The sequence below is a fragment of the Polypterus senegalus genome, chromosome 11, assembly GCF_016835505.1.
Source record: "Polypterus senegalus isolate Bchr_013 chromosome 11, ASM1683550v1, whole genome shotgun sequence".
In the NCBI taxonomy this organism is placed as follows: domain Eukaryota; kingdom Metazoa; phylum Chordata; class Cladistia; order Polypteriformes; family Polypteridae; genus Polypterus; species Polypterus senegalus.
The window spans coordinates 158,151,979-158,173,107 of NC_053164.1; the positions used below are offsets into that span (position 1 = coordinate 158,151,979).

The 21,129-nt window shown below is 38.4% G+C and overlaps 1 protein-coding gene across 2 annotated transcripts in view; it reads right to left on the minus strand.

The window, feature by feature from the left end:
* mrps35 (mitochondrial ribosomal protein S35) overlaps nucleotides 1-21,129 on the minus strand; it is a 223,212-nt gene that overhangs the window by 43,733 nt on the left and 158,350 nt on the right. For both annotated transcript variants that reach the window (XM_039769970.1, XM_039769971.1), the window contains one exon: nucleotides 19,928-19,997. In XM_039769970.1, the coding sequence (XP_039625904.1) occupies nucleotides 19,928-19,997 (70 nt within the window). The remainder of the gene's footprint in view (nucleotides 1-19,927; nucleotides 19,998-21,129) is intronic.

Sequence of the window (21,129 nt, forward strand, 5' to 3'; positions counted from 1 at the left end):
AAAATGCCAGGACACCATAACATTTTTGTCAGTCATTTGAAAGAATACCACTGGCATCTCCTACTGCTCAATTCCCGTGTTGCACTGACAAATTTACAGCCGTCCCAGCCTGCCAACCTGTTCCATTGCCTTTAAAAACAAAGAGTGCCTTGAGCATGGGAAAGGCGCTATATAAATATTTTATTATTAAAATATTAGCATTATTATTATTATTTAAAGAATAAAGTCACAGCAAGTTGTTGGACTAAGAATATTCCTGAATCTCACAGATAATGACATCAGAAATGAGAAACTAAACAGCTAATATTATTAAACACTACAGTCATTTTGTTGAAGAATACAAATGTAATTAAAAAAGTATAATATGAAAATCACATACAAGAATGTTTAGCAAACTCTGTGATATGAAAGAAAAAAAAACCTGCTATGTGCCCAGATTTCCACAAGGAGGCAACAAAGACTAGCACAAACACATAAGCTATAATCTACAACTCCCTTATTCTAAAAGTAACATAACATTATAAAAGGTAAAAACAAATGACTTAGACAAAATGTATCGCTAAGTAAATAGTACATGTTCTGTCTCCTGTAACACCTAATTCTTGGTTTTCACACATAGTGGTATTATACATGAAGTATTCAGCACACAAAGCATAGTAAAATTAAGTAAAAATGGAGTAACTTTTTGTCATTAGGTAAAAAAAATCATTTTTATCATTACAATACATTATCTAAAACAAATGAAAGGATCAATAACCATAAGCAATATACTACTTGTCCTTTTGAATTCATATGTACTTTGTAAAGTGCATGATAACATTCTGAGTTTTTGAATTGTACAACAGAATAATGATTAATTAGAAGACAGATATAATGTAACTGTAAAGGTATACTTAACATGCTACACCTTTCCTCCACTCTTGGAATGTTCAATGAAGAATGTCTCAGAAAAAGAAAACATCATGGATTTTCTCCTGATAATTTCATCTCCTACGACAGTCTAATGACACAACTAGAGTATGTGTCTATAAAAATTAATGTGTACACCATTTCCAGAGATAAACGCCACCTGTTTTGCTTACTGACTGATGGCATTTAATGCAAGGACAGGGTCAATTTCCTTTCTCCTTTGCAAATCAAGACACAGAAATACTTTTAGCTTGAAAACTGGCACATTTTAAATAGGTTTCACATATGGACAGGTGCCCCATTACCCTTCAGTATAAGCCTCCTTTCAAAGAAGCATGGTGGCAGATCTAATTATTAAATACATCTTAAATAAAGAAAATAATTTTCTGACTCTTAAACAATGTATATATCACAGCAAAGAATATTACTGGCACCAAGCTCCTGTCTGTTCAGGACAAATATAATGCACATTGCCTTAGAAAGGCACACAGGATTATTAAGGACCTCAGCTATCCTGCACAGATGCTTTTCTCACTCTGTCCCTTATGGCACATAGTACAAGACCATTCACACTTAACAACAACTAATTCAGTTAGAGCAATTATTAAAAATTACAAGCAATATACAGTATACCATTAATTTCAACATTAAACCGCGGTTAAAGCAAGCCAGCGTCAAATATAGCCTCTTGTATCCGGCAAAACTGAAAGTGGAATGGCAGGGTCAATTCTATGTCTTTGCTAGCAAGGAAGAAGCAGAAAAGGAATTAAGAAAGCTGATCCCGGGACTATTCTGATACATAATAGTGAGTCATGGCGGTTAATGATAAAGCAAGGATTAATAATCTACTGTCTGATCTATTAATTTTAAAATATGGGTTTTTATCAGTATATATTCTCATTATTACTTAGTATTACTAGGGCTTAATTACTTTTTCTTTTTTCTCTAATTATTTCATCTCTACCCTAAACGAGACTGTTCAATATCATACCCTTCACCATCACCCCGGTTTATTATCTGGGTGTATCATCTTAATGCACTAAAATTGCTGAAGACTATATATATATTTTAAGTGCAAAATTCTTTTTTTTTTTTTTTTAAGACTATACTGGTAATAGATATCTCTATCTTTTAACCCTAAAACGCCGCTGCACTGGGGCTTGTTTAGCTTTGGACGTGCTCTGTCTCTGGGTATGTCAGAAGACTGGGACTGTGTAAAGTGGGTTTTAGCCTCACTTGGGGGGGCAAAAAGGGAGGGTGGGGGAGGGTGGGGGTCGAAAGAAAGAGAGCAGGCTAGATCTATACCTAATCTATCCTATTAATCTTATACAACTCAAAATTATATATCGAGCACATCTGTCTCGACTAAAACTCTCCAAAATGTTTCCAGGGCATGATCCAAACTGCGAACGCTGCAACCAAGTCCCAGCCTCACTGGGTTACATGTTGGGGGCCTGCACCAAATGAACATTATTCTGGACAAATTTTTTTAACTACCTCTCAGACAGCCTTGGACTCACAATCCCTCCTAACCCATTAACAGATGTGTTTGGGGTTCTTCCAGAGGGGCTTAAAGTGGAGAAAGACAAACAAATTGTGATTGCATTCACTACACTTTTGGCACGCAGACTTATTCTGATAAACTGGAAGAACCCAAACTCTCCTCTTTTAAGTCAGTGGGAAACCGATGTATTATTTGAAATTGGAAAAAATCAAATACTCAGTTAGAGGATCCATACAGACTTTTTTCAAAACATGGCAGGATCTAAGCAGCAATATTTTAAAAGAAGTTCATGAAGCACAGGGAATTTATTAATTTAGGTATGTTTACAAGCCTTAAATTTTACACCGTTTGGCTTGCGCTCTCTCTCTCAGGGGTGGGGATCAATTTGTTCTTAACTCAAGTTTTCTTTTTGTAAAAACTTGATTGCTTTGTATGGATTGCAATAAAATTAATAAAAAAAAAATTCACTATGTTGGCAAAATCTTTAAGCAGTATGTTCTTGCTGATGGAACATATACAGTTGTGTCAGATGTTTAAGTATTTACCATCCCTTCATATGCAGTCCCTTCTCCATAAATGTAAGCCAGGCAGACCAGAGTTTGATGACATATATGTACTGTAAATCCTCATTTAAACTCTCCTTATTCAATAGTCAGGTTGCATATCAAGCAGATAGATCTGTGGACAACATGGGCCTTCAGTTTGTGCTGAAGCATCTGGACTGCAAAGGAACTTATGTCAGAATACTGCTTGTTGACTTCAGTTCAGCTTTTAACACTTCTTCCTGAACTTTTGTTAACTAAACTTCTACAGACTGAATCTGTAAATGGATTTACAGTTTTCTGGTAAACCGGAAGCAATATGTTTATGTGGGATCCTACCTCTCTGACTGTCTCCATATTAGCACAGGTGTCCCTCAAGGCTGTTTACTTTCCCCCTTCCTTTATTGCTTGGACACCAATGAATGTAGGTCCACTGATCCTTCAGTTAAAATCATTAAGTTTGTTGATGATACCACCATTATTGGTCTAATTACTAATGGCAACGAAACACATTATAGAAAAGATGTGTCTCGTCTTGTGGCTTGGTGGGCTTCCAAAAAACTAGCGCTTAATATCTTCAAGGCAATCGAAATGATCATTGACTTTCGCCAACAGCAGTTACAACCTCTCCAACTAGAAAATAATGATTCTGCAGTCAATATAGTGGAATCCTTCAAATTGTTGGGCACAACTATTACAAACACCCTCATTTGGGACCTTAACACCACCTACATCACTAAAAAGCCACAGCAGTAATTGTAGTTCTTACACCAAATTAGAGAAAAATAGTAAAATATTTCCCAGTCAAACCTAGCTCAATTTTTCAAAGCCATAATTACAAGTGTAATAACATACATACACATATACATATATATATATATATTTACACATATACAGTGAAACCTCTAGATACGATCACCTCTGTATACGAGAAATTCAAGATAAGAGGAAAGTATGAGCGAAAAATTCTGTAATCTAAATACGAGCATTGGCTCGCGTAACAAGCCAGGCTGCGGTTATACGTGACGCGTTTCCCAATCCGCCTCGACTCGGGGATTCACCCAAGCTGACGCTGCCAGCCCATCAGCTCACTCAGTGTTCCTTGTTCTCCCGTAGCGTGAGGATCAACGCGTTGTGCGCTTGTGATTTCATTGTTTTGCTGTAGCAGTTCACCGTATATGCGTATCCAAAAATATTGTGGACATGCAGACGGAGAATAGGAGACGATTGCCCTCAAGAGGAGTACTAGGGTGTTGTACCGTGTTAGCCATTATGAATGTCGAGAAAAGCCAAGCAAAATGACACCTTTAATTGGCTAAATAAAAAGATTACAATATGCAAGCTTTGATTATGTCTTGCCTGAAGAAGGGGCCTTTCAAGTTATCATGATGTTTTGTCTCATAGTGCCGTCTTAGATTAAATTCTGTAATTACAGCCACATTAGCTCCACAAATGAGACACACGGGTTTACCGGCAATGTCAGTAAACATATACTCCCATCGGTTTTTAAGGGCTCTATTTTCAGAATCAACTTTTCTTTTCAGCATCGTGTGGGCTAGCTTCGCAATAACTTGCAGCATCATAAGCTAGACTTGATTAACGCAGTAAGTGTTCGGCAAGGCAGCTGAATCGCTGCATTATGGGATCTGTAGTTTATTGTGTTACCAGCGCTTCATATCCCCGGGCCATTAATAACAATAATATACAACTCTCGTTTATATCCTGCGTCCTCTCATTAAACTTGTATCCCGCATTACCTGTGGGCATGCATCCAGCGCACCTGTCTATGAACTTAATTAAAATTTTATGTTTACACCGTGCTTTGTTTCCGAAGTAGCAGCACTCATGAATATGGTTGTATATATGTCATTAATCGCTTCCTATTGTTTCGCTGCCTTCTCAATTATATAATGCATGTTTTCTTCAGCGCGTTTTGGAGCTCTTCCTGGTTTTATACGTACTGTGTTAAAAGTCAGTTCACATGATTACGTGGTAGGTGTGATGATGTCACACGAAACTCTGCCTCCACGGTTTCGCGCTCAACTCCATTACAGTAAATGGAGAAAAATCGCTTCCAGTTATGACTATTACGCGTAGAATTTCGAAATGAAACCTGCCCAACTTTTGTAAGGAAGCTGTAAGGAATGAGCCTGCCAAATTTCAGCCTTCTACCTACACGGGAAGTTGGAGAATTAGGGATGAGTCAGTCAGTGAGGGCTTTGCCTTTTATTAGTGTATATATATATATATATATATATATATATATATATATATATATATATATATACAGTATATATATATATATATATATATATATATATATATATATATATATATATATATATATATATATACATACACACACACATTTTATATATATATTATATATATTTATTTATTTATACATACAGGTGCCGGTCATAAAATTAGAATATCATGACAAAATTGATTTACTTCAGTAATTCCATTCAACAAGTGGAACTTGTATATTAGATTCATTCATTACACACAGACTGATGTATTTCAAATGTTTATTTCTTTTAATTTTGATGATTATAACTGACAACTAATGAAAGTCCCAAATTCAGTATCTCGGAAAATTAGAATATTAATTAAGACCAATGCAAAAAAAGGATTTTTAGAAATGTTGGCCAACTGAAAGGTATGAACATGATAAGTACGACCATGTACAGCACTCAATATTTAGTTGGGGCTCCTTTGGCTTGGATTACTGCAGCAATGCGGCGTGGCATGGAGTCGATCCGTCTGTGGCACTGCTCAGGTGTTAAGAGAGCCCATGTTGCTCTTCTGAATTGTTGGGTCTAGCGTATTGCATCTTCCTCTTCACAGTACCCCATAGATTTCCTATGGGGTTAAGTTCAGGCGAGTCTGCGGGCCAATCAAGAACAGGGATACCATGGTCCTTAAACCAGGTACTGGTAGTTTTGGCACTTTGTGAATACTTATGTAATGTGATTTCTCAGTTTTTTTAATTTTTAATAAATTTGCAAAAACCTCAAATAACTTTTTTCACGTTGTCATTATGGGGTGTTGTGTGTAGAATTCTGAGGAAAAAAATTAATTTAATTCATTTTGGAATAAGGCTGTAACATAACAAAATGTGGAAAAAGTGATGCGCTGTGAATACTTTCCGGATGCACTGTACGTCCCATATTTTCACCTCATGAGACGCTGGCTTATCATTGACCGAAAGCTGCCCGGTGATATCTATTATTAATTATTGCAAGCATTTCATTAAAGGGCGATCATCGATTCTGTCTATCTATATATATATATATATCTGGTTCATAAATATGTACATTGGTTCAGATATATATATCGGTTCGGATACATTGGCTCGAATATATACATTGGTTTGAATACATCCGTTCAGATATATATATATATTGGTTTAGATACATTGGTTGAGATATATATATATAAATTGGTTTGCATAGATCCCAATTTCCCAATCAGTATACAAGGTTATATAGTATTGAACGCTGAAGAAAAATCCAAAAATAGTGCTCTGACAAATGAACCAGGTTGATCAAGAAAGGTGTAGATTTGATGTAAGACAACAAGCAGGGCATCTTCCACACTTCTGTTTGCACAATAAGCTAATTGATTGTTGTTTTGAAAAGATTTTGTCTCTGTCATTAAAATGTTTTTCACCAAATGTTCAAAGCATTTCATTGGAATAGATGCAAGTGCCACTGGTCTGTAGTCATTTAAACAGCTTGGCCTAGAAACCTTAGATACAGGGGTAATGAATGTTTCCACAGATTAGGTACAATACCACAGGTCAGAGACCAATTAAAAAGCAAATGAAAAACTGGAGAGAGCTGCTTAAAGCAAGCATTCAATCTCTGCAGATTTTTTTTAAATATAAATATTTATTTCATTAGGTTAAAAATTCTAAATTGTCCATAATCTGCAAGTGTGGCTCTTCTGCAGTGGATTGGCATCCGTCCAGGATTGTTTTCTGCCCTGAACCTTATGCCGTTGTGAGAGGTTGTGTCTCCCCTAGATTAGATTAAAGGGTTTTTGAAATTTGATTGAATGGTTTAAAACTACTAATTTCACAAATGTACCACAAGCATAAATAAATACTGTCAGTTCCAGCATGATCAGCTGTTTTGAGGCCTCAGATGTAATGATCATGTCTGGCCGGAGTGGTGGTGTTAAAATTTGCTGTGGGAACTTTAGTTGGCTTTCCAAGTCAGCTTGCAGCTGCCAGTCAGAGGCTGTGTGGAAGAGGCCTGTTATTACTGCTTTTGCCTGGGATTGCTCTCCCGCTTTAACAAAGGTAACTGCCTTCTTTGGGCCATGGAGGAGTCTGCTTGTCTTGATGGCTGCAGCCAAGCATTCAGCAACTACCTTGAGCACCTTGTCATGACGCCACCGGTAGCGGCCATCTGCCAATGCCTTAGAGCAGCTGCTGAGTAGATGTTCTAAAGAGCTTCTTCCTGAACAAAGTGGGCAGGATGGTGTCTCGCTCTTTCCCCAGACGTGGAGGTTTGCTGGGCTTGGCAGGGCATCGTAGACCGCCTGCACCAGGAACCGGACACGAAAGAAATCTCTCTGCATGATGTCTGACCAGGTGATTCTTCGCTGGAGAGTACTCTCCCACCTTGTCCACGCACCCTGTTGTCGAAGTCCTACTGCCCTGCTTGGACCTCTTCCTGGAGTAGATGGATTTTCTCCTTCTCCTGGTCCTTGCTGACCTGGGTCTTTGGGAAGTAGCCCAGACCTGCTCTACCTGTTGCCACAGTGCCCACCAGAGCCTTCTGTCTCAGACGTGACTGCAACCTATACAGCCTTCTCCACCCTCCATTTCCTGCCTGTCCTCACCTCAATGCCAGCTGCTGACAACTTACAATCCTTTGAGTCCCTGTACTGTAGGGCTTCTCTGGTGCATGCTACCATGAATTCTTCTGTGAGGCCGCTAAATGGTAGCTGCAGGATATTCCTTGTTCCATACAGTGCTGCGCTGGTGAGGCTGCGTGGGAGTCCCAGTCACCTCCGAAGAAAGCGGGTGATCTTCTTTTCAAGGGACTCAACTATTGAAAATGGGACAGCATATACCAGTAGAGGCCATAGGACCTGAGGCAGGATTGAGTGCTGATAGATACAGGCTTTAAACCTATTAGGCAGGTCAGACCTATCAACCTTGGTGAGCCATGTGCCGATAAAGACAAGCAGCAAGCAGCCTGGTATCCCATCCCCCCACTGCCGCAGAACATACACAAAGTTCTCCCAGCTCATGCCTTGATTGATTATCTGGGAGTGAAGTGCTGGAGTTTTAGAGTGGAAAATGCTGTGTGTAGTTATTTATTTTGTCCATATACAGTATTTCTTCTTGCTGCTGCTGTAGACTTTTTTCATGGTTTGTTACATTGTTCATATAGAGTTGCTCTTCTGTGTACCGCTATTGTAAAGAACTGTTAAATTTATGTTTGTACCTTTTCTATTAACCTGAATATGTCTGCCCATTGTTCTCCACATCTCTGTCATTAACAAGTTATATTCAACATTTGTGTTGTTGTAACATTTTGTTTTTTTTTTTTTTAAACTGTACAGATTATACAAACAATATTACTGTTGTCAGAGTTGTTTTGATTGTGCCTTTTGTAAATTTAGATATTTGTTCAACAAGAACTAGAACATGTCTGTATGGGTTTTTTATGCTACTTAAAGCATTTGCCTTGCCTGTGATACTATTTTGTGACAGACTTTATTTTCATCATCATCACTGGCATAGCACATCCCATGACGAAAACTGTTCAGATTTATGAACAAGTGGTAGTTACATGGGGACTGGTCGGGGTAACAGGTTTGGTGAGGCATCTGTTTGAATTCAGGTCTTCTACTAGACATTCAAACATTGCAGTGTCTCCCATAAAGCTCAGATCAAGAAGCACAGTCCTTGCGTGTGTGTGAACTGTTAACATTTGAATTTGATGATTGCATATAGCGCTGGACTTACCTCACTGTACTGTTCTTTCCTCTGCATGTCCTGGAGTACAAAACATCAGCCCTATATAGCAATACAGAGACTGGCAAGATCGGGGGGGTTTGGTTTGGGGGGGAAACAATACGTGGTCACCGATTACAAGCACAAGATGTTAAGCGAATGAATATGAATTAATGTTGCATCCGTGCCACAATGTTTTCCAAAATGTACTATACAGGTCATAAAATGAATAATTCCAAATATATATACCTACAGTCATGGCCGAAATTATCAGCACCACTGGAATTTTCCCAGAAAATGCACCATTTCTCCCGGAAAAGTGTTGCAATTACATATATACACATGTTTATTTCTTTTATGTGCATTGGAACACCACAAAAAAAACCAGAGAAAAAAGCCAAATCTGACATCATGTCACACAGAACTCAAAATATGGGCAGAACAAAATTATTGGCACCTTTTCAAAATTGTGGGTAAATCATTTTATTTCAAGCATATGATGCTCGTTTGAACTCAGCTGTGGCAAGAAACAGGTGCTGGCAATATAGCAATCACACCCAAAGCCAGTTAAAATGGACAGAAAAGTTGACTTAACCATTCTGTTGTGTGTCTGAGTGTGCCACACGCATGGAGAACAGAAAGAAGAGCAGAGAATTGTCTTATGACTTAAGAACAAAAATTGTGGAAAAATAACAACAATCTCAAGGCTACAAGTCCATCACCAGAGACATTCATGTTCCTTTGTCCACTGTGCACAACATAATCAAGAAGTTCACAACACATGGCACTGTAGCTAATCTCCCTGGGCGTGGACGGAAAAGAAAAATTGATAAAAGACTGCAACGAAGGATAGTCCGAATGGTGGATAAACAGCTCCAATCAACTTCAAAACATATTCAAGCTGTTCTGCAGACTCAGGGTGCAACAGTGTTAGCTTGAACTATCCATCGACATCTGAACAAAATGAAACACTATGGCAGGAGAGCCAGAAGGACCCCACTGCTGACACTGAAACATAAAAAAGCCAGACTGGATTTTGCCAAAATGTACTCAAGGAAAATCCTTCTGGGCGAACGTCTTGTAGACAGATTAGACCAAGGTAGAGGTTTTTGGTAAAGCTCATCATTCTACTGTTTACAGAAAACAGAATGAGGCCTACAAAGAAAAGAACACAGTACCTACAGTCAAACATGGTGGAGGTTCTAAGATGTTTTGGGGATGTTTTGCTGCCTCTTGCACTGGATGCCTTGACTGTGTGCAAGGCATCATGAAATCTGAAGACTACCAAAAGATATTGGGGCGCAATGTAGAGCCCAGCGTCAGAAAGCTGGGTCTGCGTCAGAGATCATGGGTGTTCCAGAAGGACAATGAACCCAAACATACCTCTAAAAGCACCCAGAAATGGTTGAAGACAAAGCCCTGGAGAGTTCTGAAGTGGCCAGCAATGAGTCCAGATCTAAATCCGATTGAACACTTATCGAGAGATCTCAAAATTGCTGTTGGGAGAAGGTCCCCTTCAAATCTGAGAGACCTTGAGCAGTTTGCAAAAGAAGAGTGGTCGGAAATTCCAGTTGAGAGGTGTAACAAGCTTGTTGATGGTTATAAGAAGTGCTTGATTTCAGTTATTTTTTCCAAAGGGCGTGCAACCAAATATTAAGTTAAGGGTGCCAATACTTTTGTATAGCCCGGCTTTTAAGTTTTGTGTGAAATGTCATATTTGGCTTTTTTTTCCTCTGTTTTTTGTGTTTTTCCAATGCACATAAAGGAAATAAACATGTGTATACCAAAACATTTGTAATTGAACCAATTTTCTGGGAGAAATGGTGCATTTTTTGTGAAAATTCCAGGGGTGCCGATAATTTCGGCCATGACTGTATGTGTCTGGTTTTGTTTTTTTTTTGATATCATAGACCAGGGGTGCCCAATACGTCGATCGCAATCAACCTGGTAGATCAGAAAGGAATTGCAGGTAGATTGCGTTGCATTCAAAAAAATTTTTTTTAAACTTAAGTCTATATATCCTCCCTATGGCATTTGCCACTTGATTGACATGCAGGTCGGCCAGTCTGAGATCTCTTTTCTTCTAACACACTGGTCATCCCGCATGCACGATCAAACGCACAAGCTACTGCAAAACTCCAGCTGTGATTGTTAGCCTTCCAATTTATATCGACTAAAGAAGGGATTTTTTTTCTCTCACAATGTCACAATCGAAGTGCGTTTGTCGGATCTGTCAATCTATCATTGCTATTCCAAAGAAGGAAAATGTGGAAAGGCACTTTCAAACTGTTCATAAAAACTATGAAACTGACTTCCTTCCGAAAAGCGATCTGAGAAAGAGAAAGAAGAGGGAACTAAAATCACAGTTAAATTCGGAAACCCGTCATTTTTCACTTGGCTGAATTCAAAAGCAAAGGCAGACGCACCAAAGCATCATTCCAGGTGAGTCACTCGATCATTAAGCATAAGAAGTCCTTCCAAGATGGAGAGATGATAATAGATGCCTTCGTTGAGACAGATGGCTAGGGAGAAATTCCTGCTGAGATTTCAAGACCCCTGGCTGGAAAAAAAGGAGTTCCCCTTTGTTATTAAACATGCAGAATACAAGCAACTTAATAATGATCAATGGCCGCTAGACTTGGCATTTTTCTCCGATCTGACCAACATATTGAATGAGCTTAATTTACAGCTGCAAGGAAAAGAGAACTCCATGGTCAATATGATTAGCTCAGTTAATGCTTTCAAACGAAAAATGAAACATCTGTCCTCAAAGCTGCAGCGCCTCAGCGCCTTGATTTGGGGAACATCCAAAACCTTGCGTCAGAGTTGGAGACGCAATAGAAGGTGTGTGTGCAACCTGACAGCATTCGCTACATAGAGCAGACTGAAAACTGCCTGTCAGACTTTCACTCTTTTAGGGTGGGTGTCGACTTTTGACGACAGGAGGGGCTGAGGGCGGATGTCGACAAAAGCCGACATCCAGGGATAGGGGGTGACAATCAGCTGTTAATGGCGACAAAACTCATTGTCACGTCACAGGCATTCCCTCTCTGCTTGGAGGAATGTTAATCTTGTTGGCTCAGCAACTAATCCTTGCGTGTGCGTGAGTTGCGATATGTAAACAATTAGAAACAAAGGCAAGATGGCATCAACATCTCATGCGGGAGCAAAGCGAGGTCAAAAAAGAAAAAACTCGGCCGAAGAAACTGCGCATTATCGCGGAGTCAGACTCTGATTTGTCAGATTCCGATTTCTCTGATAGTGATCAGGAGATCGAGAAAGAAATTGAGGAGCAGGCATCAGCCGATGCCAACGCAGCTGCTCGGCTGGCAGCTGAGCGCATTCGCGCTGTCGGTGCACCTACGGCAAGGTTTGCTTGGGAGGAATACCCAGAAATTGATCCTTGGTAGCCGAACTGGCTACCGGACTTTACAAAAAAGGCACGGCTTGCTGCTGGACACAAGAGATTACACGCCGCTGGACTATTTCGGGCTGTTTTTTCCTGAGGCAGTTTTTCAACTGATAGCTGATGAGACAAACAGGTACGCAGAACAATTTTTTGAATTGCGGGACGCGCTTGCTCCGCATTCTCGTTTTTCGAAGTGGAAACCCACAACCAAAGACGAGATCAAGGGCTTTGTGGCATTGCAGATAGAGATGGGACTGGACTGGTGATATAATTTCAGGGAGCATTGGTCCAAACGTACTTTGTCACCTGGTGGCTTTGGACAGGTTATGCCGCGTGATAGGTACGTGCTGCTGCAAAGCTTCATTCACTTTTGTGATAACCAGAAGCAAATCCCAAGGGGTGAGCCAGGCTATAACCCCATGTATAAAGTTCAGCCCCTGCTTGACATAGTGGAGCCAACCTATAAACAATTTTATCAACCTGGCCGTGATTTGTCTGTGGATGAGTCCATGATAAAATATAAGGGACTGCTTTTTTTCCGCCAATATATGCCAGATAAGCCCACCAAGTATGGCATCAAGGATTTTGTACTGGCAGAAGCAAACATTGGTTTCTGCCTAAAAGTAATTAGTTACACTGGTAAGCATTCTTTTCAAAGAGAGAACTGTCCTTTGACAACTCAGGTTGTGCTGGAGCTGCTTCAGAGCTATGAACATTTGGGACATGCTGTGTACATGGACAATTTTTATAGTTCACCAGAATTGTTCATAGAGCTATAGAGCAGGGGAATTGGAGCTTGTGGCACAGTAAGGGTGAACAGGAGACACATGCCTTTACAGTTGAAGCCAGAGAGGCTGAAAATGAAAAAAGGTGACAATCCTGTTCTCTGGGCGGATAACTTGGTGGCATTGACATGGCATGATGTCAAACGGGTGACTTGTCTTACTACAGTTCACACCAACAATTTATGTGAGAAGGTAATTCGTTCAAAGGGAAACCCAGAAGGTAGGAAGCTGGACAAGCCCGTTGCACTTCAAGAGTACAATTGTAAAATGGCTGGAGTTGATCGACTGGATCAGATGCTGGGGTCATATGCTTACGGCCATAAGTCCACCAAGTGGTACCACACTCTGTACCATCGCATCCATGAGATTGCACTCACAAATGGATATATATTATTCAAGCAGGCAAACAGTGACAGTACTATGACTGCGGCAGATTTCTGCAAGAAGGTGGTGGACAACTTGCTGGCAGAATATGTTGGAGTGCCTTTGGCAAAGCGAGGAAGGCCATTACAAAGAGCAGTGCCAGACAGGCTGACTGAGCGCCACTTTCCTGCAACATATGAGGACAAAACGTACAAGCCTGACTGCGTTGTGTGCAGCAACAGACTATTGAAAAAGAGGCACCAGTGCAACACATATTGTAAGCAGTGCAACGTGGCAATGCACGCAATTGGATGCTATGAGCGTTACCACACTTTGCAGGACTTTGCTTTGTGAAATTTACAGTATGTAAAATAATATGTTACATTATATAGTATGCAGGCTTATACAAAATGCAAAACAGTTATGTTGTTCAAAAATAAATATTTTTTGTTTCTTTGATAAGTTAAACAATTGTTTTGTGTTCTTTTTGTAAAAAAAAGTTTTTAGAAAAATATTCAGCCCTGGGAGAAAAGAAAAAAAAAAATTAGCCCTAAAAGAGTTAAGTGCTATCCATTTAGGGAGGATGTTGAGGGTGATTCACCAGCATCAAAAATTGCAACACTGTTTTACCTAAAACTCCTCTACACTGGAGGATGAGATTTTGACACTACAGGATGACATTCAGCTAAAGTCTGGGGCTCTTGGACAGTTTTGGAACTTACTCACAGAGGAAAAGTACCCAAACATGAGGAAATGTGCTACCTCCTTGACTGTATTATTCGGGTCTACTTATTTATGGAAGTCAGCCTTTTCTCACATGAAGAATCCAAATACTGTAGTGACCATAAATGTATTGAATTGTTATTGTGCCATAAAGGTTATTCAGTTATGCAAGGTACGACAACATATATTTTATGATCTAATGTAGGTAGATCATTTCGACCTGGTCATTTTAAAAGTAGCTCGCAAGCCGAAAAAGTGTTAGCACCCCTGTCATAGACCATAAGGTGCATGCTAATTCAGCATCAGCAGGAACACTCAATAAAACTGAAAAAAAAAAAATCAAGTGACGGTGAGATACGAAGAAGGTGTTAGCTTTTATCCCTCCAGATCAGAGAATGTCCAGTTCCATTGCCTCAAAACAACAACAACTTTTATATATATATAACACATTTTCATACAAGTGAAAAAAAAGTAACTTTTACAAATCCTATAAATGTACACCGTCTGTTACAGACACAAACCAAATGTATCTGTGTACTGTATAATATTAACAATAGGAGCAGCTCACTACTGAAAACGGCAAATATAGGAAACAGTTGGGATCGAACCAGGGACTCTTGATTATAAGTCAGCAAATCTTACCGCTACGCCACGGCAGCTGTTGTATTGTCCTTGAACCTTTTGTGAAAGTGTTTATTTGATCTTTGGACTTCAGGCATCACACATTATATAGTTTATGACAACATTTTGTCATTTACTACTAAAATATGAAAAACATTTCTGTTTTAACAATGTGTTTACATAGATTGTTGTAGACACGGATCACACATGAAATGTATGTATTCCAAATAACAATCTATTATTTCCCCTCTAAAAAAACTCCAGCACTTCACTCTAAGATAATCAAGGATTGAGCTGGGAGAGCTTTTTACCCTTCCTGCAGTGGTAGGCGGGGGATGAGATGTTACTTGCTGCTTATTGACACATTTACAATGCAAAAGATGCTGATGGAGAGGTGTGAACGGATTTAAGGTGGGTCAGGATTACAAGTTTTTTCGTAGGCTTTGGTAATTTGGTAAATAGTGCTGCTTGCATAAGAATTCAAACCCCTATCATCAATATTTATTTTGGTCTTCTTTTGTCACAGCAGCAGTCTAGTCTTTTGTGGATTTGTCTGAACCAGCTTTACATACTGTTCAAGTATGATTTTATCCCTCCCATTCATCCCGGAATATTTTCTGCAAATCATTCAGGTTAGTTGGATGATTCTCATAAGGACTGATATCAGAATTTTGACTTGGCCATTTCAGGACTTTTTGCGTCGTTTTTGGGTCACTCCGGTGTTGTTTGGGCCTGCTTGGTCATTGTCTTGCTAGAAGATGAACCTTCTTTTTCACTGTATTTAGTTCTACACATTCTTTGAGTAGTCTCAAGAAGATTCACAGTACTTTCAGATGAAAAGCATCCTTACAGCATTACACTGCCATTATTATATTTAACTACAAGGATGGTGTTTGAGACATGGGACTAAGCAAATTCTTTGTCATACACTTGCTTTGGATTTTGACTAAAACACTTAACTTGGTTACATCTGACTAAAAAAAATATGCCTACATTCTAGCTGGGTCTCTTCATTTTTAGAGTGAGATCACATTCTGACTATGGAACACTACACAGTGTTTTCTTAATAAACAGAAAATATAACCTTCAAATTGCACACTGGTAGAAACTAATTATTCAATTATGTCCAAAAACTTTTGAAGCTTAAAGGGGACTAATTGAAGGTGCAAAACAAAATGTGTGGCTATAGCAGGAACTTACGTGTGGTCAGTCCTTGGCGTTTCACATTAATCCACTCCATTATTTTATAATATATATATTTTATAAAAACAAAATTATTTTCTACATTATATATTTCCACAGTCAAAATGAAACTCAAAACAGGCACGGTAAGAAAACCATGCATTTCCAAAGCCCTATTAATCCACATACAGAATTACAATAACTTCCTAGTTCCCATAACTCCCTCTACCCAGCACCCGTTCTTAAAGTAACAATACCCCATTAGAACTAAATAATTATCTAGCCCTATTCTTAATATATAAACTAATCTTGAACTACAAATACATTTTCAAATTAAATGAACATAAAAATGTTAATACAGAACTTGGCTCATACACTAATACTAACACAGGCAGCATTTTTCTAGTATTTATTTTTTAGAAATATATTTTTGATACAATTGTTTTCTTCTACTTTAAAAATAAATTATTAGAAAAAAACTTGGGTTGTCAATAAAAAAAAATAAGTATTGGATCTATACAGGCAGTCCCCGGGATACATACGAGATAGGGACTGTAGGTTTGTACTTAAGTTGAATGTGTATGTAAGTCTGAAAAGTTACATTATTTTAATAAATGCTATTGTTGACCAACTGTAACAAAGTGCTCTGCCAACGAATTATGGAGTTTCACCTCTCTGACATTTTTATTATTTCTACTTTATTTTCAATGCTGATGGTTTTTCTGTTCTTTACTGTATCACCAGCACTTGCATCAGATTTGTGTTTCAGAGACATTCTTGAAGGGTGAAGACAAAAGGTTAAGATGAGCACTTCTGCACAGAACTGTACACGCTATCACATCAGGAAGGCACCCATCGTCAACACGTGCGTAATAATACAAGCAGGCTTGCTATTGAGAATGAATGGGGGCGGCAAGGGGAGGTTCACCACCCGCCCACTACAAAGTCACCTCCACTACAGTATGCTGCCTGCAGTGTCCGCTCACTAAGAATGAACACAGTGCAGCCAAAAGCGGGCAGGGAATCACCCACCGCCACCCCCATTCAACAGGCAGCCACCAGAGGCAAACTACAATGCCACCCGCCACCCCGTTCACCCTCAATGGCCTCCGTTCAGCCACAATTGGGTCACTGCTTGCAGCAACACCAGCCGCTCACAGGGAACGAATGGGGCAGCCATGTGTGGTGGCCGGACAGTGAAACGCCCCCCTCCGCTCCATCCAGTCAGGAGCAGTAGCTGCAGCGGCGTGGTGGGCGGACAGCGAACCACCCCATCAAGCCTCCGTCCTGCACATGAGCGATAGATGTGGCCCTGGTAACTATGGACCATGGGTCACCGCTTGCAGCCAGGAGCCGCCCGAGGAACACTACACTACACAAGCAGCGAAATCGCACTCCTCCAGCCTCTGTTCAGCCAATGCTTGCTGCATCCCCAGGCCGAAGATGACAGAGCGGCAGTTACTGAGGCGCATGCGTCACAGCTGCAGCCCGTTCGTAAGTCATTGGTCGGATGTGCGTAACTTGAGGACTACCTGTATATATTTTTTGAAATCCAGAGAATGGTGATCAGTTACAAGAAGATTGAATTTCAATTACACCTACAGTAAATTGTGTTTTTTGGGCATGTAATGTTTTTGTGCCAATTAAGATACTATCAACTATCTTTCATTTTTATATGGTATCACATGACAGATAGAAAAACTGGGATAAAAGGGAAAAAGAAGCAGCTTGAACTTAAATACTCCTTCATGAGTTATCTAAATCAATTAAGCCTGTCTTTGCCACATGAATTGCTTTATAGCTATCATTTACATTTCTCACATAAGTGTACAGTTTGTCAAGTTTGAGATTAGTTACATTTTGCAGAAAACACAAAATAATAAAACAGAAATTAAAAACTTGGTACTCTTTTTCTCCTTCCTAAAGAAGTCAGACAAATGCGAGCCATATTTAAGTCACAGTTTAGACAGTCTTTCACCAGTGCTGTTCAAAAAGGATTCCATTGATCTTGGAAAATCAAACATATCAGGCTGACCTCAAAGACAATTGCCAATGATTGATGCTACTCTGAAAAATTTATAATGCAGCTGATAGGTTAAAAAAAGGCTTTCACTATGCATCTGAGTCACAATAAATATTCAGTGGTTATCACCACAAGATCAAATATCCATGTTGCAGTGGCTAATGAATTAGATCAAGTAAAGAACAACATGATATTGTTACAAGGAAAGGTAGCTTAAACAAAGAGACATTTCAATCATTATTGTTTAGAACAATACATCTTCATATTTACTAGTTTGGAGGAGGGAATAAGATACAGTGGGCTCAAATGTATTCAGGTCCCTTCACTTTCTGCTCAGTTGATGTTGTAGACTTACTTGCAAATGGATAAATATGCCATTTTTGCCCATCAGTTTAAACTCAACCCACAATGAAAAAGTCAAAGCATCTTTTCAAAAGGTTTGCAAATAATTAAAAAAATCAAAACCTGAAATCTGTCATTCATAGAAGTGTTAAGGCCTTCTCCTGTTCTTCCTTGTAGATCCTTTAGAGCCCTGTTAGATTGGTTGGGAAGCTTCTGTAAACTGCCATCTTCAGGTTTCCTTACAGATTTTATCTGGTGGTGTGTCAATTCTGACCTGTTCCCTACTGCTATGAAGTGCCTCCATAGCATGATGATGCCATCGGAAGGCTTCACCAAACACAGTGCTTGGAGTTATGCCTCAAACAGATGCAATTTGTCTCACCAGAAAGGGGCCCTTTAAATACCAAATTCCAAGATGGCGGTCTTGCGTCTTTTACTCAAAAGTGGCTTCTGTCTAGCCATTCTTCTAAAAACATCTGATTCATGGAGTACAGCCAAGATGGCCGTCCTTCCGACAGGTTCTCCAGTCTCAGCAGAGGACTTATGAAGCTCTGTTAGAGTGACTCTTGGATTGTTTGTCACCTACAGGACCAAGGCCCTTCTTGCCCATTTATTCAGTTTGACTGAAAAGCCAACTAACTCTAGGAAGAGCCGTAGGGGTTCCAAACTTTAACTGTAAAATTAAATAGGCCACTCATCTCCTAGGACTACCCAAAGCTTTATACATGGTTTTATACTCTTCTGCTGATTTATGATTAATCACAATTAATTGTAGCAGTTCTGTCTGGGCTTGTAATAAAAGTTTTTATTAGTTCAAAGTTTTGCTTGGACATCTTGGCTTGTTTTTTCTCCTGACATGCAGCTTGAATTGGATGACCATACAAATATTAAGTGTGTGCTTTTCTAAAATGTCCTATCAATTAAATTTTCTACAGGCAGACTCCAACGAAGTTCAGAATCTGAATATGTATAAAAAGATATTTCAGTTTTAATTTTTAATAAATGTGCAAATGTTTCTGAAAATATATTTTCACTATGTCATTATGGGTTACTGAGTACAGACTGACTGACACAAATGTCACATTTTTCTATTTAAAAGGAAATCTACATCACAATAAAGTGAGCAGAAAGTGAAGGGATCTGAATACTTTCTGAATCAACTGTACTTCACATGTTGACCCAGATTAGACATTAATTTTCAGTTAAAGTAAATAGTGTCCTCCAGTTAAAATGCTGTTTATTACAAACAGTACACTCTTAAAAGTTAACTTCTTTCATGCACTGAAAAAAGGCATACTACCTGTCATTTGATACTACAATTCAATATTCATAAAAGTGAAAAATATACCAACATAAAGGAACATTAGCCCTAAGGAACATTAACTCTATTTACAGATTCTGGTTTTAAGAACTACTACATATGTATTGTTTCATTAGGAACAAATTCAATCACCAATGGTTTTATTATAGTTTATTTTTTCAGTGCAATTAAGTTAGAACATGATAGTTTAAAACTTCAATGTCGCAAAAATTGAAAGAACACTTACCCATGATTCATGATATAATACAGTTAAAAGGTACATAGCATAGTCATAGTTCTGTCTTCTAAGTGGGCATCTGTATAAAATATAAATAAAAAAAAGACATTAAACCAAAAATAAACATGATATTTGAAAAGAAAACTGACATCAGCCTTACAAAGAGACTAGATAAACCAACATAAAGCCTTTAGCAAATAAGTAGACTAAAATTTTACTATGAAAAAAAAGTCACCAAAAATGTACAGATAAATGAAAAAGTCAGAGTGCGCTTCAGCCATTTTAACAGGAGAACAGATGTGTGCGTCATCCCTCTGTGGCAAACCTTTCAGCCATCTAAGATTTCTCACCACAAAAAATGTGAATTAATGTCTCTATACTGTACACATCTAGACAATAACCACTGAAAAATGTTACATTTACAATCCCTCACAGTCACACACACTTCATCACTTTGTGCTGAAGAAGATCTTAGACAAATTTGAAACAGTCATTCTCTATCAGTGCTTATTCCAGTCTTGGACAACAGAATGAAAGTGCAGCGAGGGACAACTGTGGGAACAGGTATTTGTGCAAGATAGGCCATGGAACGGCACCATCAAGGCCAGTCAGCAATGCAAGGATTATTAGAAATAATTCAAAATGTACTATATATATAGATATATATATATATATATATATATAATACATACATACATACATACATACATACATATATATATATATATACACACATACATATGCAGCACATGCATACATTATTATATATATATATATATATATATATATATATATATATATATATATATATATATATATATATATATATATATATATATATATATATATATATATATATATATATATATATATATATACACACACACACACACACACACACACAGTGCATCTGGAAAGTATTCACTTTTTCCACATTTTGTTATGTTACAGCCTTATTCCAAAATAGATCAAATAAATTTTTTCCTCAGAATTCTACACACAACACCCCATAATGACAACGTAAAAAAGTTTACTTGAGATTTTTGCAAATTTATTAAAAATAAAAAAATTGAGAAAGCACATGTACATAAGTATTCACAGCCTTTGCCATATATATATATGTATATATGTATATATATATATATATATATATATATGTATATATATATATGTATATATATATATATATATATATGTATATATATATATAT